The sequence below is a fragment of the Onychomys torridus genome, chromosome 18 (assembly GCF_903995425.1).
Source record: "Onychomys torridus chromosome 18, mOncTor1.1, whole genome shotgun sequence".
Lineage (NCBI taxonomy): Eukaryota > Metazoa > Chordata > Mammalia > Rodentia > Cricetidae > Onychomys > Onychomys torridus.
Genome location: NC_050460.1, coordinates 61,514,488 through 61,541,053, shown reverse-complemented (window position 1 = coordinate 61,541,053; position 26,566 = coordinate 61,514,488). Strand labels below are relative to the sequence as shown.

At 41.7% G+C, this 26,566-nt stretch overlaps 1 protein-coding gene across 1 annotated transcript in view; it reads right to left on the bottom strand.

Moving 5' to 3' along the window:
- Btbd9 (BTB domain containing 9) overlaps positions 1-26,566 on the bottom strand; it is a 362,869-nt gene that overhangs the window by 324,640 nt on the left and 11,663 nt on the right. The window contains exon 2 of the mRNA XM_036167576.1: positions 476-687. Coding sequence (XP_036023469.1) covers positions 476-660 — 185 coding nt within the window. The 5' untranslated portion in view covers positions 661-687. The remainder of the gene's footprint in view (positions 1-475; positions 688-26,566) is intronic.

Here is a 26,566-nt window from a genome sequence, read left to right as displayed (position 1 = left end):
TTGTTTTTTTAGTGAGATTAGCACATATCTGGAGAGCGCTGTTAGGTTACCCATGGGTGTTAGCTGTAGTAATCCACTACCAAGAAACACACACAGCATGTGCGTTCTAGAAAGTCCACTCCCTTATACAACAAGAAGCTACCGGCCAGTAACTCAGGGTAAACCCATCCTTCATCTACTTGAGCAGAGGGTAAGTAAAAGCAACACATACACAGCTAAAAGAGTTCATTGGAACGTCTGGCCCAGATGGCCTTTAACCCATTAATTCTCAATTGGCTCCTAAAGAAAAGGCAATTCTCAAAAAGTAACAAATAATACACAAAGATAAAGTTCTTTTAGACATTGTACTCAAGGACCCCACTTGCTGTTACACTTAGGTTACATATTTTTCATAGAGGACACCAGTGCTTCCCACAGATGCCTTAAATCTAAAAATAAATAAATAAAAATTTTTAAAAATACATTATACACTTACCGAAAATATTGGCACCTAGCTGCTAAAATTACCCTGTGGGCAGGAAAGCGCTTCTTTTCCACAACAAACGTGACATCACCATAGTCTTCACCAATCAACAAGGCACCAATATGCTCAGACAAAATGTGCACATGATCAATTTCCCCCACTGCAGTAAAGGGCCGAAGAGGGTGGCTGTTACTCATCGTGTGGAATAGATGGTAGTCACTGACCTGTCACACAAAGGAGGAACGTGGGTTAGTGAGGAAAAGGAGCATACACAGAAAACTGCGAGTCCTATCAGCCAACCAAACTTGACCCCAAAGTTCATCATTAATATTTTTCTTTATGAAACAGTCTTCAAATATGTAGTCTAGGCCCACCTTAAAGTCAGTATAGATCGGGCTATGTTAGAGCCCACCATCCTCCTACCTCAGCCCAAGGTATATCAAAGGTTTCTTTTCTTTTTTTTATTTTATTTTTATTATTTTGTTTGTTTTTGTTTTTTTGAGGCAGGGTTTCTCTGTGTAGCCCTAGCTGTCCCGGAACTCGATCTGTAGACCAGGCTAGACTTTAACTCACAGAGATCTGCCTGCCTCTGACTCCTGAGTGCTGGAATTAAAGATGTGCACCACCGCCACCCAGATGGTTTCCTTTTTATTAACCTGCTTATTCTAAGAAACAACTCAAGTTGTTTTAATTAACTCCACGACCTTCACTGCCTCATCACACTAGAAAGCAAAAATGTCTGGATAGTCACAGACTAGCAATGCTTGGAGCCATCACAATCTGGAAACACTGGCATCTATGGTTCTAGATTCTTTCCTTTCCTCAGAGAAAGGCAAGGCCATCAGCAGAGTATGCCTGCATTGAGCACAGACTGATTTAGCAAGGCTGGATACAGCTACATCCAGCAAAGTCTTTCAAGTACAGATCTAGGAATAAATTACAGAGTAAATTTAATATCATTTCATATAAGAGTTTTTGGTCTGAAACCATCTTTAAATAATTGATAAAAAACAATCTTCTGTAGTCACAAAAGTGACTTACTTTACTAATAAAAATTTACAGGAGCATCACAACCCTCTTCCAAAATGAGAATCCATCTGGCATAGTCTCTAGACTGCTACTTCTCAGCTTGGGAAGTGCTGCATACTTCCATTACCAGCACACTTGAGAGGCCAAGGCAAGATTATGGGTTCAAGGCTAGCCTGAGCTACAGAGTAAGTCTTCTATTTCATACTGTGGCTCTCATGATGATGAGGTTGATGGCAAATACCAGAATAGCACTGTATTTACTGGCACTTCCTTGCCTTTATGTACAGTCTGTCTATAAAAATAAAAGAAAATCAAGAGGCTGGAGTTTGAGTAACATATTCAAAAGAGAAGTTAAGACCTTAGAAAGCTAGAACTCCTTACAAATTTTTATTTGTAAGCATGTCTTTTTTGGATGTAATAACTCAGCAAATGTATGAGGGTCTTCACTAGCATTCAGACCCCAGGTATAAGAGGTGCCTGGTGGCTCAGAAGTAGCCTCTATATTGCACAGAGACCAGTGAAACCAAGCCAAATATATACTCTTCCCCAGACCTCTACCATCTTCAATAATGTGTTTTAATCAACATTAAAGACTGAAGAACAACTGGGCGGTGGTGGTGCACACCTTTAATCCCAGCACTCGGGAGGCAGAGGCAGGCGGATCTCTGTGAGTTCGAGGCCAGCCTGGGCTACAAAGCGAGATCCAGGAAAGGCGCAAAGCTATACAGAGAAACCCTGTCTCGAAACTCCCCCCCCCAAAAGACTGAAGATCTCTCATCTTCAAACTTCCATATGCAGATATTCATTTTCATAGCAAGGTGTATGAAGTCTGTTTCATATAGTGACTGCAAGAAAGCCTTCACAAACAACGTTCTTCAGCTGCTTGTTATCACAAGAGCAGCCCAAAAGAGATACCACCGACAGCAAGAGCTATGATGAACGAACATGGTGGATGACTGGTAGTACCCTTCCCTGCTGCCAAAGGGTGGTGGTTTGGATGAAAACAGCCCCTGAGGTTCATATGCTTCAACAGCTGGTCCACGGCGCACACTGTTTGGGAAGGATTGGCTATGTCATTGTTGGAGGAGGCAGGTCACTGGGGGGAGGCTTTGAAGTTCCAAAAGACCCTCCATGCCCAATGTACCTGTCCCTACTACAGTCTGTAATGCCAGCGCTCAGCATTTCCTCCACCTTCATAGACTCTAACCTTCGGAAATCATACTCCAATCCCATGCTTTCCTTTATGGGTTGCCTTGGTCATCGTGTTGTAACACAGCGATGACAAAGTAATTGGTACACAAAACAAACCCCTTTTCCTCAATTGCAGCTTCCACTTCAGAGTCAAAACTCAACCATCTTCAGTCATTTGTACGTGAAACATCAAATTCAGCTTAATAGGACCAACTTAGAAGTGCTAGCAATAACGGGAAATATGTGCTATGACAGTTTAACAAAGGAGTTGGGGTACTTTCTAGAAAGGTTCCATAATAAATACTTTTGGCTTTGTGCACTACAAAACATTGTCATACATATTCATGTCTGCCTTAAGAACTTAAAAGCAGCCATAGGCAATAAGTAAATGAATGAATATGGCTGTGATCTAATAAAACTATTAAAAAATGAATGGGTGTCTGGGGGGCTAGCTCATTACAAGCATGAGGGCTTGGGTTCGATTCCTGAAACATCCACATTAAAAAGCAAAACATGGAGGCTGGAAAGATGACTCAGAGGTAAAACGCATTGGCTGCTCTTCAGAGGACCCAGGTTCAATTCCCAGCACCCACATGGCAGCTCACCACTGTCTATAACTCCAGTTCCAGATGTTCTGACACCTTCATGCAGGCACACTAATACATACAAAATAAAAATAAATAATTTTTTTAGAAAAGCAGCACATGATGGAACATAGATTATAATCCCAGCACTGGAAGCAGAGATAGTTGGGCCCCTGAGGCTCACTGGCCAGCCAGTCTAGTCTATTCAATGAGCTGCAGGCCATTGAGAGATGGTGCCGAAAGAGGAAGGGGGGTGAGAGGGAGGGAGGGAAGAAAAGAAAGAAAAGAAAAGAAGGTAGTAGTGTTTAAGGATGGATTAAGACCCAAAATTGTCCTCTGACCTCTACAGACATAAACACAGATATAATATATACACTTGCATGAGCACGCGCGCGCGCGCGCGCGCACACACACACACACACACACACACACACACACACAGACACAGAGGATTTACTTGGCCAATGGGTCAGTTTGCCAAGTGCTTAACTAACATGATCAAGAACTCCAGGCGAAAGATCAGACAGGGCTGGAGACTTGTTCTCTTCTCAGCGTATGTTGACCGAACTCTGAGAGCTACTAGATTCTGACTTAAATCCCACTCCCCCAACACTCTGCTACTCCAAACCAAACAGACCATTTGCACTGACAGCATGCACTGCATGTGCCTCATGAATATGCCCTGGTGTAAAATCTCTTCGTATTTATCTGAGTCATGGCCAAGACTCAACCACTGCTAGCTGACTGGCTGAACAATGACTGATTTTCAGTTAACTAGCTCAGTGGGATATTTACAATTCATCAACGGACAAATCATGAACATTAATTCTGGATATGTAAATATCTGCCTTAATGGGTTCACCAGATCTTCACTTCTCAATACATACAATTTCACATTGCTAAATTTACATTTTAATTATGTTTTTCCATGTGGAAATATAAAGTGAATAGTGCTGGATACAGAAAACAGCTACTTAGTGTGGAATAAACACAATTTTTATTGGCATATAGAAATAATTTTAATTAGACCAGTGGTTCTCAACAAGCTTGCCATACACTGGAACCACACAGGAAGCTCAGAAAAATGAAAAAAAAAAAAAATGCTTGAGTCCCACCCTTCAGAGAGTCTTATTTAATTAGTTTGGAATGGGACACAGGCACCACAGGCACCATACTAAAGCGATCCGAATGAGCAGTGTGGAGAAGAACCACAGTTCTGACTGCTATGGGCTCAGGTTATGGTTTGATCATAGAATCCCAGAATCAACAGGTGACAGACTAAGGAGGTGGCAAGCAACCTTTAGGAGGTGAGCGGGCCCACTGCAAAGTCCTGAGGTCACTGAGGACAAAAGGATTAAGCCAGCCCTCAAGGGACCCTTTGGCAATTTTCTCAAGAGTTGCAGCCATAGCAAGCTTGGGCCCACTAAGCTCTCTGGCTTCCTGTTTCAAGATATCTTTTCTTCCTCCTACATGTATTCCCATCATTGTAATACCATCTTATCAACATGAGGACCTGGGCCAATGGCAGGACTATGCCCTTGAACTTCCTAAATAATAAGCTAAGTGAACCTCTTTTCTTTATAAAAATTAGCCTACTTCAGATATACTTACACAAAGCTAATACAGTTTACATTCCCTAGGCACACAAGTTCAAAAGCAAAATATGTCCAAAAGACAAATAGGTTCTGTCTTAGGTTAAAATTGCTATGATAAAACACCATGAGCAAAAGCAACCTAAGGAGAAATGGGTTTATTTCACCTTATAGTGTACAGTACATCAAGAAGGGAAGTCAGGGCAGGAAGTCAGGGCAGGAACTCCAGACAGAAACCTGGAAGCAGGAACTGAAACAGAGGCCATGGAGAAACACTGCTTACTAGCTTCTCCCCAAGGCTTGCTAGGCCCACCTATTTATACCACCCAGGACCACAAGCCTAGGACCAGCACCACCACCCTCAGTGGTTAGCAAAAAGCTAACCAGGGCAAATTCTACTTTGATATTATTAACAAAGAGACAAATAATGCTAATAAAATTATCAGACTGTATATTCATACATGCAAAAAATTAAGTATTTTTATCAATAAGGTAACTTATCTACAAACTGATAATTCCTGTGTATTCCATATGCATTTTCTTTTTAAAAGCCCACTTTAAAAATTACACCTCACTATTTTTAAGTCACCAGTTTTCACTTGATAAATAATACCCTGGGGAAAAAGAGGACTAAAGTCCATGGAACTGAGCACTGACATGGCATGCTTCTACTTCCTACACTAAGCCGCATTAAGCCACACATGTCACATTTTAGAACGTGATAATCAAATAAGATCATTTCCACACTCATGACGTGGATATACGGTAGATGATTATTTTCTTTCTTTTTTTTTTTTTCCCCGAGACAGGGTTTCTCTGTGTAGCTTTGCGCCTTTCCTGGAACTCACTTGGTAGCCCAGGCTGGCCTCAAACTCACAGATCCGCCTGGCTCTGCCTCCTGAGTGCTGGGATTATTAAAGGCGTGCGCCACCACCGCCGCCACTGCCACTACCCAGCAGATGATTATTTTCTTAAATTACATTTTATAATTCTGCCACTCTGCCTTATTTTGTCCTGTTATATAAAATCGAAACACTTCAGCTATAAATCAAGACTAGATCATGTAATGTGACAAGACAGAAAGAGAACCATTGAGAAAATGCAGTGCAGGGAACAGGAAAAAGTCTATGATCAACCACAGTATAAAAATGCCATAATGAAGCCTCTTACTTTGTATGCTGATTAAGAACAAATTGAAATAAATTTAAGACTATAACATAAGATTAAGAAGATAGAAGTTTTCAAAAGTTTGAACAAATATGCATTATTATTGGGGTAAATAGTCCCAAATATGGCTGGCTTACACTCCTTTCTTTTCCCTAGATACAAACCTGATAATCCATTTCTCCTCCCTTAACTCTGGAGTTGGAGTCACTTTAACAAACAAAAATGAGGTTCCAGGCCTACACCTTTGGGAATCTAACAGCATCTACTTTTATGTCTTTGGGGAACCCTGAACTGCTCAGGCCACATGGACAGGCCAGTTAAGAGGCCCTGAGATTACTAAAAGAAGAGTAATGAAGCCAGTGAAATGAAAACCAAGGTCCAAACATACATTCTCAGCCAAGTCCTTCTAACCTGCTCAGTCATCTTGTAGGGCTGGATATTTTAAGGATACTCCAACCCTAGCAGGTGCCATGTAGTCTAGACACAAGCTAGGCCCTGTTGAAATTCATCCAACAGAATTATATTCAATATAAAATGACTATCTATATAAGCCATTACCTTTTAGAGAACTTTGCTACATAGCATTATATGAGAATTAGTGATTCTAATGAACACTAAGCAAAATGGCAGGATACAAAACTCAACATACAAAAATCAATAGGTTTTCTATATGCCAATAATAAAATTGCCAAGAAAGACTGAGAAAAGAAAATCTCGCTTATGGTAGTCTCAGCCTCTGCTGAGGACCATAGTGAGAGGACCATGTCAAAGCAACAAGTTCTAGAATCCCAAGGAAACAAGCCTCTACAGCACGCCTGTGAAAGACTGTCTAGATGAAATGTGAAGTCAGAAGGCCCATTCTAAATGCAAATGGTTCCATTCTATGAACTGGAGTCCCAAATGAATAAAAAGAAACAGAAAGCTAAGCAGAATTCAAGATGTACAATGTGGTGGTTGGAAAGAAAATGGCCCCCAAAGGTGGTAGCATTATTAGGAGATGTGACTATGTTGGAGCGGGCATGGCCTTGTTAGAAAAAGCATGTCACTGTGGAGATGGACTTTGAGGTCTCATTTATGCTCAAGCCACACCCAGCATCTCAGATCACTTCCTGTTGCCTGAAAGATGCAGAACACTCGGCTACTTCTCCAGCACCATGCCTGCCTACACATCACCATGCTGCATACCTGCCATGATGATAATGGACTAAACCTGTGAAACTGTAAGCCACCACCACAATTAAATGTTTTCTTTATAAGAGTTGCTGTGGTCATGGTGTTTCTTCACAGCAATAGAAACCCTAACTAAGACACACAGCAAAGAAAATAATCCCAGTAAGTGACAGGTACGAGCCATGTAGTTTCTGCACAGCAAAGAAAATGATCAGAAAAGTAAAAAGACAGCCACAGAACGATGGGAAAGCTTTATAGTATATAGTCAACAGAGGATAGATCTAGAAACTACCAACGACTCCCACACTTAGACACAAAATCCCACAAATCAATTAGTAAACAAACTAATGAACTGAACAGACAGCTCTCACAAGAAATACAAATGGCCAATAAATATTTGGATGTGTTCAATATCCTTAGCCATCAGGGAAATGCAAATTAAACCTATATTGAGATTCCATCTTACCCCAGTTGGAAAAACTAAATTAAGGAAACAACAGGGACTGGAGAGATAGCTCAGTGGTTAAGAGCTTGAACTGCTCTTGCAGAGGACCAGAACCCAAGATAAGCTGCTCACAACGCATCCTAACTCTAGCTCGTAGAGATCCAATGCCCTCTCCTGGCCTCCAGACACCTACCTACACTCATATGTACATATCTTCACACAGACACAGACACATAGTCTAGAGTTAAACACGTTTTTTTTTAAAAAAGTCTACTACATAGGTACTATATCAGGGATCCCTACAATCACTCCTGGGTTCAGTGATTCATTAAGAGGACTCCCATGGTTTAGATCAGTTAATATTCATAATTGCCATAATCTATTGTGGTAAAAGTACACAAAGAAAATTAAGCAGGAGCTAGAGAGATGGCTCATTAATTAAGAACACTTGTTCTTCCAGAGGCCCCAGGTAACACTACATGGCCACTCACAACCACCTGTAATTCCAGTTCCAAAGGATCTGATGCCCTCTTCTGGCCTCCATGAGTATCAAGCATGTACATGGTACACATACATACATGCCAGCAAAACACTCATGCACATAAAACAAATCTTTTTTCAAAGAAAGAAAAATCATCAAAGAGAACAGATCTCATGGAAAAACCTATAGAAAAGCAGGTACAAGATTCCTGGGATCCTCTCCCAATGGAGTCATACAGCCCATACTGAACATCCCCAGGAACAGACTGTGACAACACAGATAAAGTTTCCACCCAGGGAAGCTTATTAGAAACTCAATGCCCAGAGCACTTAGTGGGAGCTTTCCACATGAGTAGTCCCTGCCTGAAGTGGATGTAAACTCCAGAGTTTCAGAAGAGAGCAGCCGACATAGTTGTTCAGCATACTCACAATTGACTCCAATCTAAATTGCCAGATGCCATGCAAGGGCCAACAGGCAGATTCTTCCAAAGACTGGTTCAGTCCTGCTCTGTTCATTCTTTTCTGTAGAGCTTTAGAAATAACAAGAGGACTTAGTAACATCAGCAAAAGCACTGAAAATAAAGTCACTATCTGTTGCTCGAATCTTAAATTGTCTTATAATAAAAACCCTGTAGCCAAATATTTGGGTAAATGCTGAAAGATCAGAGGACAAAAGGAGAAGCCACTGCCACATATTACCTCTAGGACTCCTCAGCCTGAAAAAGCCTCTAGTTCCTGTCTCCACATGCCCTACATACCTTTCTCTGCCCACCCATACCATTTCTTGTCTCAATTTTCCTAGTGCTGGGACTAAAGGCATATGATTCCCAAGTACCAGAATTAAAGCTGTGTGCAACCACTGCCTGGCTCTGTTTCTCTCCTAGACTGAGTCAATCTCATGTAGTCCAGGGTGTCTTTGAACTCACAGAGATCCAGACAGATCTCTGCCTCCCGAGTGCTAGGATTAAAGGTTTACACCATCAATGCCTAGCCTCTAGGTTTAATCTAGTGGCTTGTGCTGGCCTCTGATCTTCAGGCAAATTTTATTAGGGTACACAATATATCACCACAACTATATGATAGCCAATTTACTTACTTAATCTTAGAATTAAAGAAAGTGACACTAAAAATAATAACCACCAACTCTATCTGAACATATCCCCAACCTCTAGCCTCCCAGTACACCAGAGCTAAACATTATGAACAAGTTTCTTCACAACTTCAACATTCAGATCATTCTGAAGATATTTATTCTACTCTCCTGCATGAGAGAAAAGGAGTTTTCTGCCAGTTGTGGTGGCACACACTGTAGGGTATATGCTGGAGGATCACAAGAAAGAGTCCTTTTCTAATTTTATCATATGAAATCAACATGACCTTGACATGAAGACATTACCACATCTATATACTCTGCTGTGGAGCAATCTTTTACTACACTATGAATATGTATTACTCTCATTTGCTAATAAAAAGCTGATTGGCTGATAGCTGGGCAGGAAGAGACTGAGTGTGACATCCAGACAAGGAGAATTCTGGGAAGAGAAAGGCAGAGTAAGAGAGTCACCAGCAAATGGAGAGAAGCAAGATGAGATTGTTGGACTGAGAAAAGGTACCAAACCACATGGCTAAACATAGATAAGAATTATGGGTTAATTTAAGTGTAAGAGTTAGCTAGTAACAAGCCTGAGTTATTGGCTTTTAAGTAATATTAAGCCTCTGAGTGGTTATTTGGGAACTGGCAGGTAGGAGAGAAACATCCATTTACATAATCAAACAAGATTAATATTAAAAAAACTCACAAAAATAATGCTAATAATGAAGTAGATTCATAACAAAGTGAATGAACTATAACAACAAAGAAAATATTCACATACTCGATAAATGTTAAAGTAAGTTTTACAACATTCACTACATACCTTTTTAAAATTTTATCTTTATTTATGTGTTGGGGCATGTGCACTTGAGTACAGGTGCCATCAAAAGGTGCTGGATTCCCTAGAGCTGGAGTTACAGAAGTTGTGAGCTGCCTAATGTTGGTGCTAGAAACTGAACTTAAGTCTTCTGCGAGTGCAATAAATGCTCAGTGTTTGAGCCCTTTCTACAGCCCTATAATTACAAACTTGATCATAAAAGTTGTTAAGCCGGGTGGTGGTTGCGCACGCCTTTAATCCCAGCACTCGGGAGGCAGAGGCAGGCAGATCTCTGTGAGTTCGAGGCTAGCCTGTGCTACAGAGTGAGTTCCAGGAAAGGCGCAAAGCTACACAGAGAAACCCTGTCTCAAAAAAAACCATAAATAAATAAATAGATAAATAATAAATAAATAAATAAATAAATAAATAAATAAATAAAAGTTGTTAGTTGGTTACAAGTAAAAGGATTGCAAGCATATATTCACACCCTAACAGGTATAAACATCTGGTTAATAAGACAATGTCGTCTACTCATATCACTATGAACGTTTTATAGGATCAGAACTATGCAATTGAGAAAAACAAATGGAAATGGGATAGGAACAGAAGCAAAATAATCATCACTTGCAGATGACTGCCCACATGAAAAAAACTCATGAGAATCAACCAAAAACTTTTTTTTTTCAGAGACAGCATTCTCTGTGTAGCTTAGCGCCTTTCCTGGAACTCACTCTGTAGCCCAGGCTGACCTTGAACTCACATAGATCCGCCTGGCTCTGCCTCCCGAGTGCTGGGAATAAAGGTGTGCCACCACCGCCCAGAGGGATAGCTCAGCCATTAAAGGCTAGGCTCACAACCAAAAACTATTTTTTAAACATCAAGCAAGTTCACTTGAGGTTTCGACATAAAGTTTATTATAATGAAAATCTATAGCTTTCTTCTGCACTACCCCCCTTCCCTGAAGGGAAAAAAAAAAAACTGACTAGAAAATATGAGGGAAAACACTTGAAATATGTAACTTACAAATACAAGAAATATCTAGGAAGAAGGAAACAGTGCATGTGAAGAAAGCTTTAAATCTCCACTAGAAGATTTAAGAAAAGCAAAGAAGCATCCAATACTGTAAAGACATCAATCAACCTTGAACCAACCACCATAGGAAAAAGTATGCTTGATATTTTATACTATAAACAAAAAAAATGCTATTATAACAGAAACTTCAGATGGTGAAATTCAACAGACCGTCCTTGGGGGAAAAAAAAAGTTGACTTGGCCACGCCAAAAAAAATATCTAAATGTCTATTTTCTGAGGAATTATAGTCAAATAGTAGCATCTCAAATATTAATAATGTTATTTATTAATATCAATATTATAAATGATTAAAACAAATTAAATACTACTAAAAATGAAAAAATATTTGCTTTTAGCATGGCTGGTATTGAACTCAGGGGCTTATACATGTCAGGCAGGTACTCTACCACTGAGCTACACACCAGTTCTGAAAAAAATCTGCATCACTGACTGCAAAATACATGTTAAAAAACAGCACTACAGCTGGGTGGTGGCGGTGCACGCCTTTAATCACAGCACTTGGGAGGAAGAGGCAGATGGATCTCTGAGTTTGAGGCCAGCCTGGACTACAGAGTGAGTTCCAAGACAGGCATAGCTCACAGAGAAACCCTGCCTCAAAAAAACAAAAAACAAAAAACAAAAAAAAAAAAGGAAAAAAGAAAAAGAAAACAAAAGAAAAAAGCAAAACAAAACAGTACTACCGAAAAGTTTGTTCAATTAAATAACTAAAACAAATACTGAGCTGGGCGGTGGCGGCGGCGGCGGCGGCGGCGGCGGCGGCGGCGGCGGCGCACGCCTTTAATCCCAGCACTCAGGAGGCAGAGGTAGGCGGATCTCTGTGAGTTCGAGGCCAGCCTGGTCTACAGTGCGAGTTCCATGACAGGCTCCAAAGCTACACAGAGAAACCCTGTCTCAAAAAACAAAACACACACACACACACACACACACACACACACACACACACACACACACACACTGAAAATAGGCATTATCAAGCTGCTAAACACAAGGACTATCTCTACAAATAAAAACTGAGCCCTGCTTGGTGGCACACTGCCTTAATCCCAGCACTTGGAAGGTGTAGGCAAGGTCAGAAATTCAAGGTCATCCTCATCTAAAAAGGGAGTTTGAGGTCAGTTCACATAAAAACTAGGTAATAATGATGCAAGAGTGATCAATAGATTCTTTCCAGTCTGAAGACAGACTTCCTCAGATGTATGTGATCTGACTCCTGGTTACAGTCCTGAAGTCTACCTTGATTTCCACAAGATGAGGTGGGGTTAATTTATTCCTCTCCCTTTTCCCCAAGGTAGCAGAAAGGTAGGACAACAAGGGCTTGGTTTAGAAGAGGACAAAACAATTCCCAACCAGGAATGTACCTTCCATGGTACCTTATTTAAATATTACGTAAAGGTACTGGACCCTTGTGTGAATTTTATATTAGTTAAGGATAATACATGGATACTATTGTTCTCAGTTGACTTTCATTACTTCAAAAGCATCAATTATCAAAATAAGACTAGTCAGCAGTGCTAAAATACTGATGTGATAGCCTGTTTGTTATGCAGTCAGAAACCCACACCCATTTTGCTCTCACCAAAATAATAAACAATGTCCATCAGTGAAATGAGAGCACCATATGCAGCTCATAACAGTGTCCTTTATAAATGCCTCCTAAAGAGGAAAAAAAAAAATGAAGTTGGACTAAATATCCATTTCCTTACTTAAAACCACACTTTCCAGCAGTGGTTTACAAGTTAACTTAAGGGCTATTCTGATTTTTATAATTAAGTGTATGCCCCAGTATTTCATGAAGAAACAATCAAAGTGGTTCCATAAGGTGGAGATGCCAGTGAGTCCTTGAGCCCTTGTGTCTCCCCCTTGGGAGCCCTCTCCACCCTGCACATTTCCTGACTGAAAGGCCTTTATGGGGAAAAAGCCCTTCTGCTCTTTAATTGCAAAATATAAATGATCTTCCTCCAGGGGAAAGAGATGGCATTTACAAGCATATGGTTTAGCAATTTCTTTCTGCTCTTGGTACCCATGTGGTGTGTAATTTGAAGTAGGATTCCTTAAACTTTAAATTAATAGTGCTCAGGGAGTCAACTACGCCCTGTCTGCATCTTAAACACTCTCACAGAGGACCCGGCTACCTTCTCACCAGAAGAACACTTGGCTCCTTTTGACGTATGCTCACCTGTCACTAAGTCTGAAGACAACGATCACTCTAGAGGTATAACCTTCATCCTGATGTTCTGAAAGCCTCATTCTACAAGGGCCAGTGAAGAGCAGCAGAAACATGGGGCTCACAAGGCAAGATTACTGATGTCTTTTCTAGGGAAAGACTGAATTCACATCCAGGCTACCTTCAAAGCCATGGCACCCTACAATTTCACATTGGTAAATAAACAGCCATAGACATAGGTCAGCTCTAACAAACTTTCGCCTTAACAAAAATCTTTGACGGGATTAATTAAGCATACTCATAACCCCATATACTAATTATCACACTGATCCTCCACTTCTTTGCCAAGAGATAAACTAGTTTCTGAACCTGTAGCTCATTGAACAGAAGATTGCCTGAGCTCTCTTTATAATAATAGCCTAGTGCTAGCCGGATGACAGAAACATTCTCCAGTCAGATCAAAAAAGCCATTTCAGCCAGGTATGGTAGCACACACCTTTAATCCCAGCAGAGGCAGGCGGATCTCTAAGTTCCAGCGAGCCTGGTCTACAGAGCGAGTTCCAGGACAGCCAGGGCTACACAGAGAAACCCTGTCTCAAACAGCCCACAAATCCATTTTCATGTCATCTTCAAGTGGGTAACACATACCTTTGACTTACTAATATGGGGGAAATAATTCATATTTGAACTGCAATGTAAAGTCTACTGTTAACACAAGTATGTGTCGATATACAACACTGTAGGGCTAACTAAACAACCTCTAACAAACTTAAACAATAAGCCAAGAATACATTATAATAAAAATTAGAACAGGAAGTTCAACTCGGCATACGCTGATGAGCATGTCCGTCCACATCTGTAAAGCACTCACAAACATGCAGATGCAGGACAGGACCTGGGCAACAGCACTAAACGTTATGTAGTAGCCAGACTCAGAGCTAACTAGACTCCTTTACACACTGCAGTAATATGCCATTGTAGGTTTAAGAATGCCACATTTCCAGCCCCTTAATGCCTCATTTGACTGGTTACTAAGCTGCCCAAGGATATATATATATATATATATATATATATATATATATATATATATATATGTGTGTGTGTGTGTGTGTGTGTGTGTGTGTGTGTGTGTGTATATATATATATAAAAAATGAAGGGCTACAACAATGCCCATTAGTTGCCAATATTTTTTGTCTGGGCTTATGAGGGGTCTTGGCCCATCTTTTGAAAAATGTTCTTTTAAACTAGGAAATGCTCCAGGCTCATTCTGGCAGTGATAACTAATTCTGTAGTGGCTGAGCAAGGATGCTGCTTTATTATCCCAGCACAGATATCTAAGACTCTCAGGGAAAAAAAAAAAAAGCTCAACTCATAATTTGTAATATCATTTTTATTTCTATTCAGTTAAGCCTTTTGCAGTCTGTGGCTCCAACCGCTAATTAAAACAATCCAGCTGCTGCAAAACACACAGCACAGCATTCAAGAAGGACATTCTTAACGTGAGTGCCAGAGGAGCAAACAAGGTGCATTCCACCGTTTGGAGTGCCCTCACAATTGCAGTGCTGGCTCCTTATTCCCTACAAAATACCTTCTTCGGCTGCTTTAGGAGTGGGAATAGGAATAAGGCACCAGACTTCCCTATCCTAAGTTCGGAATGTTTTCCAATACCCTCACATCCTCAGTCCCTTGGCTTGTGATCGCTCCTCTGGTGACTTCTCATGGGGCAATCCCCACAGATGGGTGACTTTCATGAGAGAAGTCACAAATCCCAACTCCAAGAAGAGACATTTATATGTCTCAGAAGTTATGTAATTATCTTTTCCTGGACTTTTGGCCTCATTGGTCCCACGCCCACTGAACGCTGTATGAACTGAATGCTAATAGCAGAAAAAAAAATGCATCTAAAGCCAAAAAATGAGGGAAAAGTCATGAATGACACAGAGGTTATTACTTGCAATAATATTTTAAAACATAGAACAAGTCATTTCTATTTAATTTCTTCAGTGGCAACTTATGAGGCTATAATCTTCTTGCATAGATGTGAATTATATGGTTTTCCTAATTAATAAAGGTTATTACAGCATGAACTCCCATTAAAGCAGTACAATCATCAACTGCAGCAACGTAATTTCTTCGTAGCAAAGTTGCTGTGAACATCGGCATTATTGTCTATGTAAAGAAAATTGGCTTTTCATTTGCAGAATATTATAAAAATGTTCTACAGTGCACAGTTTTGACTGTAGTTTGCTATACCCCAATATCAAGACTATTTTCTATAAAATTATGAAATAAAAAAGAAATTAACTGAGAAATTAAATCAAATCTAAAGTCCTGATTTGTAAGTTCATTTATGCTATCTAGGACAGAATTTAAAAGAAATGTTCATAATTTTCACTAGCCTGTTTGTTCTTCTTTCCCATATGATCTTGTTAGCTTGGTAAACCTTATTTGTAACACCAACCTAGCACTCTCCACTGTGATGAAAAGAATCCATGATGTAGTCTAAAAATGCTACTGAAAACCACGAATAATGGCGACTCAGCTAGGGGCCACTGAACTCGCCAAGAACTCTTCCCAAATCCAAGTCAAGGGTGTGTACCTCGGAATATGGGAACAAACAGGCCTAATTCAAGCAACAACTTTCATTCTAGAAACAGAAAACCTTAAGCAAAAAACATTTAAGTCCACAACTTCCTAGAGCCCACTGGGAAAATAGTTTTTTTTTCCCTATAAAACTGTCACCTTTTCAAGTTTTAAACTTGGTCATACTCCAAATTTCCACGAGCCCTCATGAATAAACAAGTGTGTAATCTGTCTTCTGATCCTCTTCTGTGTACATGCAACTTCCACTTACACTGAGAGAATTAAAAAAAAAACTATAAAGATGAGAATAATGCATTTTTCTTGCCGTTTCAGAACAATAACAAATAAGTTCAGAATCTTTTGTATTCTGTACACTAACACCCCCAAGACACTACTGAATAATTGATAGGTTTATGATTAGACTGCTATTTTCTGTTCTGAACAGCATTCATGGACCAAACTTAATTCACATCTAATTTTGAATTCTTTCTCTTTTGTCAGGGTCAAAATCCCTATCAAGGCTGATCTGTTTCTTAGAATTTCGCCAGTTGCTTTTTACCTAATGTCATAATCTTCATATGTGACCAGCTCAGCAGCAGGAGCAACCTAGAGTGTCACTGACACGAAGCTTTTATTACACTTACTTTGTGAGAGGGGAGGTGTATGTGCACACCTGCCAAGGCATGCGTGCAAAGCCAGAGGACAACTTGCAGGAACTGGCTCTCTCCTTCCACCATATGGGTTCCAGGAATCCAACTCAGGTCATCAGGCTGGGCAGCAGGTGCCTTTGCCCACTGAAATATCTCCATGGCCTCCACACAAATTCTCAGGGTCCACCAAAGGAGGACACAATAAGACCATGCCTTTGTTAAGAGAAGTCCCACAATTCAGACAACAGAGAACCATATCGTCACAGAAGAGAAATGATGTACACAGTATAAGCAGAGTATTTTTTGAAGGTCATTTCTAAGGAGGGGAAGGTAATAATTTTTAAATTGTATTAAGTTGGCCCTCATTTCATTATTTCACCATTATGCATCTGACAAACATAAAACAATCAGTGCAGCAGCAGAAATGCTGCTGATAGACAAATGTCAGGTTCCCTCTCGGTGCTTATACATGAAGAAACTTATGCCTTTCTTGGCAAATGGAGGAATCAGCTGCTGCTGAAGAAATGGAGAGTCACACAGTATATTCTGCCGTACCCACAGTAAACCTAAAGTAATCCATACAGCTGTAATGGGGTTTAAAGAATGGACGGGGTAGCTTTTATGGCTACTAAGTAAAAGATGTTTTATAGAAGAAGCATGGCAAGGTCAAGAAACTGGTGGTGAAGGGAAAGCCTGAGACTAAGAGGGTGTCTGAGTGACAACACAAGAGAACTGGAAACAGATGCACCCTGGTGGAGCATCCTATTCAAAATGTGTCTGGAGAGACAGCCCAGTGTTTAGGAGAGCAGACTGTTCCTTCAGAGGAGCCCACGCTGCTTCTCAGCACCACACCAGGACAACTCTGCTCCTGGGGAATCTTCTGTCTCTGGTCTCTGCAGGCACCTGCACTCACATGCACTCCCTCCCTCCTCCATGCCTCCAGCCTGCTCCTCTCTTGCTCTCAATATTTTCAAGTCTCCAATCTCTACTTTAGAAGAGGCCAGGGTATATCAGGCTACATTCTGTGGTCCTTCAAGTTCTGAAACTGTAATTAAATCATGATGCAGCGAAGCACAGTGCTGGGAGTACAAACTGTTTCCTAGAGCTGAGCTCTGTACACTATCAAAAGTTTATATACACATTTTTATGGCCCAACAACTGTTTCTAGGAATTTAAGGCCATTGACTAGTTCTAAGTTTAAAAAAGCTAGGGAGAGGGCTGGAGGGATGGCTCAGAGGTTAAGAGCACTGGCTGCTCTTCCCGAGGTCCTGAGTTCAATTCCCAGCAACCACATGGTGGCTCACAACCATCTGAAATGAGATCTGATGCCCTCTTCTGGCCTGCAGGGACACATGCAGATAGAACACTATACATAATAAATTAAAAAAAAAAAAAAAAAAAAGCTAGGGAGAAACGAAGTCCCCAGCAATAGAGTAAGAACAAAATCAAATGAGATGCATTCATTAATAAGAATGGAATAACTAGCCAGGCATGGAGGCACAACACCTTTAATTTCAGTGCTCCAGAGGCAGAAGCAGGAGGATTTTTGAGTTCACGGCCAGCCTGGTCTACATAGTAAGTTCCAGGCTAGCTCTGGAGCTACCTAATGAGACTCTGCCTCAAAAAATAAAAGCAACCAAAAGAATAAAAAAATCTACATGTCTTTGTTTGCTTGTTTTGGTCTTTTTTTTTTTTTTTTTTTTTTTTTTTGTGGTATTCTCTGCTGGGGCTCTGCACATTCCAACCTGACCAAAGGGAATGACATGAGCAGGCCTTAGGACAATAGGACCCATTATGTAAGCATGAGCACTTATGTGTACCTATTTACACACATGTATATACACATATTTATCTAAAGACACTCACCATAAATATTTATTCTGATACCTGGCATGTACACCTAACTGTAGACTTAGCTAATTAAATAATCAGACATTTTAAAAAGGCCCTGAAGAACATACAACACACTGTTAACAGCAGGGCCTCAGAGAAAGGGGAGAGTGGATAATAAGAAACTTGGTGTTGAAATCAAATATATTGCTGAAGTGTCTCTTTTTCAAATAATACACTGAGCTTTTATAGAAGCAAAAGTTAATTTTTTTTCAAAATGGCAACTAGAGAGGTAATAAGTTTATCAAAAGGATTTGGATTTTTTTTTCCACAAGAAATACAAGGGGGCAGCAAGATGGCTCAGAAGATAGAAGCACTTGTCTCCAAGTCTAACAAGCGAGTTGGATCCTGGAACTATATGGCAGAGAACCAACTCTCGTAAGCTGTCCTCTGACCTCTCCACACGGCACACGTTCCTGTGCGCGCACACACAGTATGAATGCTAGCAACAGACATCACTTATAAAGAAGAGAAGAACGCAATGAGAGTTGAGGAGCCCTGGCCCTGACAGTACTTAGGTAAGACAGGCTTTGAAGAATTAGCTAAATGTCTCCAAACTGCAACCCTTGGAAGGCAAGATCCTCCTCTTCTTGCAAATACAATGAAGTGTGAAATGTACCACACCTTGTGAGTCCCAGGACTCAGCTATAAAATTAGAAGTCAGCTGCACAAGATTGAATCTGTCAACACTCACCCTAAGGCCCACCCTTCTCCAAGACTTTCTAGGCAGGCAGGTTGCTCAGTGGGGAAGGGTTCACAAGGCTCTACCCTCCTCCACGTAGATGTAGAGGCAGCTAATGTTCTTTCAACGGTATGGCCACTGGTAAGTTACCCACACTCCCACAAGCAACCCTAATTAAATTCACTAGTTTGCAAAACAAACAAAAAGGGGGGTGGGGAGTAGGAGGGAATAATTTGGGAAAACAAAGGGAGTCATGGAGAGTAGGAATCTGACTAGATAGGGTAAGTGGGGGTGGTGGGTATGTTCAAAATACAAATGTCATAATGTACCCCTTATTATATATATGTGAATAAAACACATATAAATAATTTAAATATCTTAACTATTTAAACGAAATGCTCTAAGGTGTTTTCCTTGGGGCTGGAGAGATGGCTCCAAAGTTAAAAGCACTGACTACTCTTGCAGAGGACTAACACCCAACACCCACATCAGGCAGCTCACAACCACATGTAACTAACTAGCTCCCGGCAATCCAGCACTCTTCTGACCTCCATGGCCACCCACACATCCACAGTATATATACACAAAGGCATAGACACACAAATCGATATTTTTGAAAGGGAAAGGGAAAGAAAGTTGCCTTCTCCCTCATCTCAGACAGCCCCGGTTCCTAGCAGCCACTCCACAACACACTGCACTCCCCAGGACACTTCCTATGAGTGCTTTTCAAATGGGCTAATCATATAACAGCACTTTACTGTGCAGCGCTTCCCAGGGGTGGGTTCCCAGTCTGCAGACACTTGCAGTAAAATGTGCAGCTCTTAACCACAGTGAACCTCTCAGAGTCTGCACAGTACCTTACCACCTTCCCAGCCACAAAAACCCAAAACTCCTGTTCTTGCCTTTTCACAGGACAGAAGCCAGTGGTTCTCTCCCTAACACCTGTGTCATTCAGTTTGGGGTGAGCCTATGTGGTTGTTTCCAGTGGGCCTCTGGGAACAAACTACGTAATAATTAAGGAAATCATTCACACAGCCCAATTCCAGAAACATCTACTTCTCAACTAGCACTCAATACCTGGTGATGGCTCACTACACTGTGAGCTAAGCCCAGGGGACTCTGAAAGAGGATATGACAGTGACCCCTAAATACCAAGAGTTCACCTTGCTTCATCATATAGGTTACCCTGAGCTCATAAGGCAGAGATAACTAGCCATTCTTTCCCAATAAACTCCATCCACTAGGAATAGAAGGTGACATTTCAAATATAAGATATTCGTAGCTCTTAGAGTCTAGAAGTCTTTCCCACAGAAACCACTGGAGTAGTGGGTGGCCCACAAATGCCCATCTATCCCTAAGGTGTTTCTGGAACACAGTCCTGTGGAAACAAAGCATGCTGAGCAAGACTTGTTTAGAAGAAAAAAAAAAAAAGATACCTCAGCAGCTTCAGGGTGCTATGAGAACAAACTTCTCCACTGGCCCCCACTCTCCCCCAAATCCCAGTCGGAAAGGGGAGCTGGAGTTGGAAGGTCACACTCAGGAGTTTCTACGCTTTTTCTCTTTCATGCTCAGTCTGCTGGCTTCTCCACAGGCGTCCCCCACTTTGGTTGACTCCTCCAAAGAGTAATATCTGACTCTTGTCCCCCAAGCTGCAATGACAGTAGCCCCATAGTGCCTGCAGCTACTAAGCACCTGGAAGGTGGCTAGTCCACTGTAAAACACTAAGTGCTAAATACACACCATAGTGGCAAGACTTAGCAAAGCAGTTTTTACTCAGCAGATGTTAAAACCCTCTTTTAGATTTGAAGACTCAACTTCATTAGGCTTCGTAAATTCATTTCACCCGGCCAACTGTACTTTCTCCTTCAGCATGGCTCCTGGGGCATCTTGAAGTACACACAGGGTTTGCACTTGCGGCACACATTGCATCTCTGGAGGCAGCAGAGATAGAACACGGCATCAGATGGTATCGAAAGTCACACTGCCTGGGTTCAAGTCTTGGCAGCACCATTTACTACAAGGTAGCCTTGGACATACTTAACCTCCTCCTAAACCTCCCTTTTAAAATATTCTTTATAAAAACAGTTGTTTTGTCTGTGTAGGGGGTGGGGCACGTGTGCCACGGCACACAGGTAGAAGTGAAACTACAACTCTGTGGAGTCAGCTCTCCTTCCACCTTGCCTTGGGCTCCAGGGACTGAACAAAGGGTGTCAAGCCTGGGTGACAAGCACTTGACCTGCTGAACCATCTCCCTGGCCTAAACCTCCCTTTTGTTTTCTATACAATGTAATAGAAAAAACACTACCTTCCCAGCATACAACAAAACCTCAAACACTTACTACTGTAATGACCACCACCACCACCATTAGTACATGGTGAAGAAAGGGACAAATGACGATGCAGAGATGGACAGTGGGTACCAATACTGGCAACTCAGAGTTGATGCTCTGATTAATGCCAAGGAGACACACTAGAGAGCAGATCCCCTTTAACATACACATAAGGAACTAAATCTGAGCTCTCTGGACACTGATGTGTTCAATGGCAGCACTGAGTATTCCAGGGCATTCTCTTTCCACATAACTCAAAATTTATGAATAACCAGAGGCAGAGGAACCAACTGTGCTGTCCTAAAGTAGTATAATGGGCCTTTGCCTGGGCTCTGGGCAACCTGCAGTCTTCAGTAACCTCACTTACAAATAATTGGGCTTAAAGTTTTCTGAAACCCATTCTACCTATGGATGCTCTCAGCTCCTTCCAAACAGGATGCCAAGCAACGGCTAGCCATCATGCTGAGAATATCAAACTGCAGCACCAATTTTGCTGGCCCTATTCCAGCCTTCTCACTTGTCCAAGCCAACAGTGGAAGCCAGCATGGGCACTGCTGGGTTTTCTAAGATGCCATCCACTGTCTCCTTCTCCGCACTTCTGAATCGAATGTAGTTAGAGTGAGTCTCCATCACAGTGGCACAGGAGTGAGGAGGACACACATTCCTAGGCAATTAAGTGAGGATTAATTAGGTATTGCGGGGCCAGGGAGGAGTTGTCAAGGGTCCCTAAAAGGGTCTGTAGCAGGGCTTGTTTTGTGGTTGCACTGTGTGTTAAGGTGAAGATCACTGGAGCAAATATCCATTATTAAGAGATTAGTTCAGAGGTCAGTAGTTGATTTGGGGACCTGGAGGGACATGTGTTGGGACCATACTGCAGGCTTACCAGTCTGTACAGAGGGACCTGGGATTTGGAAGAGAGGTAGAGAGTTCTGGGCTAGAGAGAGAGATTTGTAAGTTACGGAATGAAATCTGCAGGGCAGCCCACTATGCAGAAGAGAACTCTTGAAGAGGAGCTAGTGACAGAAGACAAAGGGCAAAAGAACCAAGAGGGGAGTGTCACAAGTCGAGGGAAATTGAGCATTTAAAGTAGGCGGCAGCTGCTCACGCCTTTAATCCCAGCACTTGGAACACAGAGGCAGGCTGATTTCTGTGAGTTTGAGGCTAGCCTGGGCTACAGAGAGAGTTCCAAGCCAGCCAGGGCTACACACAGAGAAACCCTGTCTCCAAAAACCAAACCAGCCAACCAAACAAACAAGGCATGCTCTAGAGTCAGTGCGGTAGAAAAATTCAGACAGGCAAGGAAATGAGATTCTAGAACTTATTTTCTCCTTTGCTTATTCCAGGGTCAGTCACAGAGCAGCTGTGGACTTTGACAAATCTCTCCATTTTTTTTAAAGCTGTTTTTTAAAAAAAACTGTAGCCGGGTAGTGGTGGCGCACGCCTTTAATCCCAGCACTTGGGAGGCAGAGGCAGGCGGATCTCTGTGAGTTTGAGGCCAGCCTGGGCTACAGAGTGAGTTACAGGACAGGCTCCAAAGCTACACACAGAACCCTGTCTCAAAAAACCAAAAAATAAAAAAACTAAATTAAAAAAAAAAAACTGTAGGTGTGTGTGTGCTTGTGGAGTATGCATGTACATACACATACTTGTAGGTACATGTGTCTGTGTATGTCAGTGTGGAGGCCAGAGGTTGATTTCATATATCTTAGTCTATTGCTTTTTGCCTTATTCTTTTAGACCAGTGGTTTTCAACCTCCATAATGCTGCGACCCTTTAATACAATTCCTCAAATTGTGGTGACCCCCCAACCATAAAATTATCTCATAATTTTGCTACTGTTATGAATCAATGTAAATATCTAATATGTGACCCAAAGGGGTCATGACCAACAGGTTGAGAACCACTGTTTTAGACAGTGTGTCAATGAATCTAGAGCTCACTGTTTATACTAGACTGGCTGGCTAATAAGCCCCAGGGACCTACCTGTCTCTCTACCCCACACCCCAGTGCTGGGGTTATAGGTGTGCACTGCCAAGCCTGCTTCTATGTGGGTATATTGACAGGATCAAACACTTTCCCACTGAACCATCTCCCTAACACCCTAGTTATGTATGGTGATATTTTATTTGTACTGAAATGTGATTTTATTTGTTAATAAATAAAGTTGCCTGGGGGTCAGAACTAATAGCAAGCCATAGCAGAAGCTGGGAGGTGGTGGTGCACACCTTTAATCCCAGCACTTGGAAGGCAGAGCCAGACAGATCTCTGTGCGTTCAAGGATACAGCCTTGAGACACACATGGAGACACACGCCTTTAATCTCAATACCAACCATAGAAGTCCTGGAGGTCTGTACAGACAGGCAGTGACGAGGAGGTCATGTGGTTGGGTTTACAACCAATGGGAAAGCAGAACAGAAAGTCAATAAAAATGGACAGACACACAGGAAGTAAGTCTCTTGTGAGGGAAGAACAGGAGCAGCAGAGAAGGGTAAGGTTTTTAGCTCTTAGCTAGTACTCTGACCTCTTTCATTTCTGCATTGGCTCTGTGTTTCTTATTTAACAAGATGGTTACATCTACAGTTATGATTATTCCTCTCATGTCTCTTTCCCAGATATCAGTGAGTATTTATCTTATTTGGGCACAAAAAAAGGCTAATAAGGGATTTTTTTCCTTTGTCAGTGAATTAATAACTTAACAGTAACATTGTCAGGTTGCACAGACTAAATACTTTATTTCCCCATCACAGAGTGAGTTTCCATTATGTATGCGGCTTTAGAAGGCTACTGTAAAAGAAATCAAGTAAATAGATCTGATAAGAGGCCTTCCATCAGTTGTCACTGGACATGGGCACATGGGCAGAGAGCCACCTGCAGGACTGTGATGATGTTAGTATGTTACAGGTTAAGTGCTTAGTATTTTTATTAATTTAGGAAGTACCTTGGCATGTAGCCTCTAAAATCACATTATTATATTATCATAAATCTCAATTAAGACAACAAAACATATTTACTATGGTCAACTTCACAGCTGGGCTGAAATATTTTATAGCATGTGTAATGAGCCACTAGATGATGGTGACTCTCAGCTCCATCTGAAGAATTCGAGCTGGGAAATGAATTAGCAGCTATAAAGGTCTATGTAATTGTGAAAATTAATTTCAAGGAATAATGTCATGTGTCCTGCAAGTACTTTCCTAATAATTGAGGAGAACATTGAAAAAATGGAAGTTGTAAGGTTTCCAACCTCCTTAAGTCCATTTTGTAAAAAGAATATAATAAAAATATAATGCTAATATGCACCTTCAAAGATATGCTTCCCAACATGATATAAAAAGAAATGAAATTGAGCTGGCAGGATGGCTTGGAGGGGAAAGCACTAGGTTTAGGTGTCTGGGAATGAACAGAAAATGAGAAAAGGAGCAAGACAGTTGAACTCTGGGGTTCTGCTTCCTCATCTACCAGAAAAGAATGCACAGGCTCCCTCTCTGCCACCACACCTTCCAACCATGACAGTCCCCTCTCTCACACTGTGAGCCTAACTGAAAACATCTCTCCTTAAATGGCTTCTTGTCCAGTACTAGTCACAGCAATAACACAAGTAATGCACAGCTCTTTTCTAAGTCAGGTTTCAGACAGCTCTCGTCTAGACTGTTTCAAGGGCTTCCCAACCAGCCTTCTGCAGCCTGCTTTGCTCACAAGCCCATTTCTACTTTGGGGATAATCAACAGCAAGTGAAGAGTGTCGGTTATTCCTCTGCTTGACGCCTCTTTAACAAGTCTCCAGACAAAAAGCTCTGCATAGCCGGGCAGTGGTGGCGCATGCCTGTAATCCCAGCACTAGGAAGGCAGAACCAGGTGGATCTCTGTGAGTTCGAGGCCAGCCTGGTCTACAAAGAGAGATCTAGGACAGGCGCAAAGCTACAGAGAAACCCTGTCTCGAAAAACCTAAATAATAACAATAAATAAATAAATAAATGGATGGATGGATAAATAAATGAATAAATAAATAAGTAGCTCTGCACTTACCCACTTTCCTGTGATTACCCCACGGGATAACAATGCCTAAATCAAACTTAACAGTGCCTGGTACACACCTTGACGTACTTAACACCTGTTAACTGCATAAGGGTCATAATATGTTGCCCCACTTACCTCTTGTTACTAAAATTCCTTCCCAGAGGGAGAAGAACAATGTCTACTCTCCTCTCAAGGTCCCAAGACACACTGCAGGATCCCACCAAAGTTCACTCTGGGAAACCATGAGGGTACTGGGTTCCTCAGAGTGCGGGTGCTCCTTCCCCACAAGGCTGCTCTGAGAAAGCCTTTACCCAGTGTGGCGGTTTGAATAAGAATGGCCTCCCTCACAGGTTCATAGGTTTGAATGCTTGGTCCAGAGCCGGTGAACTTGTTTGGGAGATTAGGATTGGCCTTGTTGGAGGAGGTATGCCACTGGGAGCAAGGCTTTGTGGTTTCCTACATGTGCCTACTCCTTCACCTCATCTCTCCCTCTCTCTTGCTTGTGGATCAGATTTAAGGTTTCTCAGCTACTGCTCCCCACCATGATGATCATGGACTCAGCCTCTGAAACTGTAAGCCCAATACCAATAACCTTTCTTCTGTAAGTTCATGCTCACGGTGTCTTAGCACAGCAAGGAAGAGAGTTTGGCCATAGCTGCAGAGATGGAAACGCCTGCCCTAGTCTTCCCAGCCTATACACTCTAACCCTCGGGAGGCCGCATGTTAATTAAGACACAGTTGCATAACAGATGGTAGGGAGCAGCTCAGGTGAAGGTCTCCTGATCCTCCCACCCCTCCACGAGGAGATGTACACAGTCAGCAAGCCCAGCTGGGATGGTTCTTTTAAGCTGGCACAGCAGAACACCCTCTACCCCTTCCGCTGGCTTATATTTTCTACAAGAGTCTCTGAGACTGGTAAGAGGTGACATGGACGCCAATAAGGTTCCAAACCTTCATGCCCTTTCGTCATTCCTGTCTCAAGAAAGTGGATGTTGGCAAACTATGGGGGTATGTCTTCTACTACAAAACCCAAGGGAGAAAAAGGGAAAAAAAGGGGGGGGGAATACCAAAACAGGTGCAGCCTACAGTAATAACCTATAATTGTAAACACAAGTGTGGAGAAGC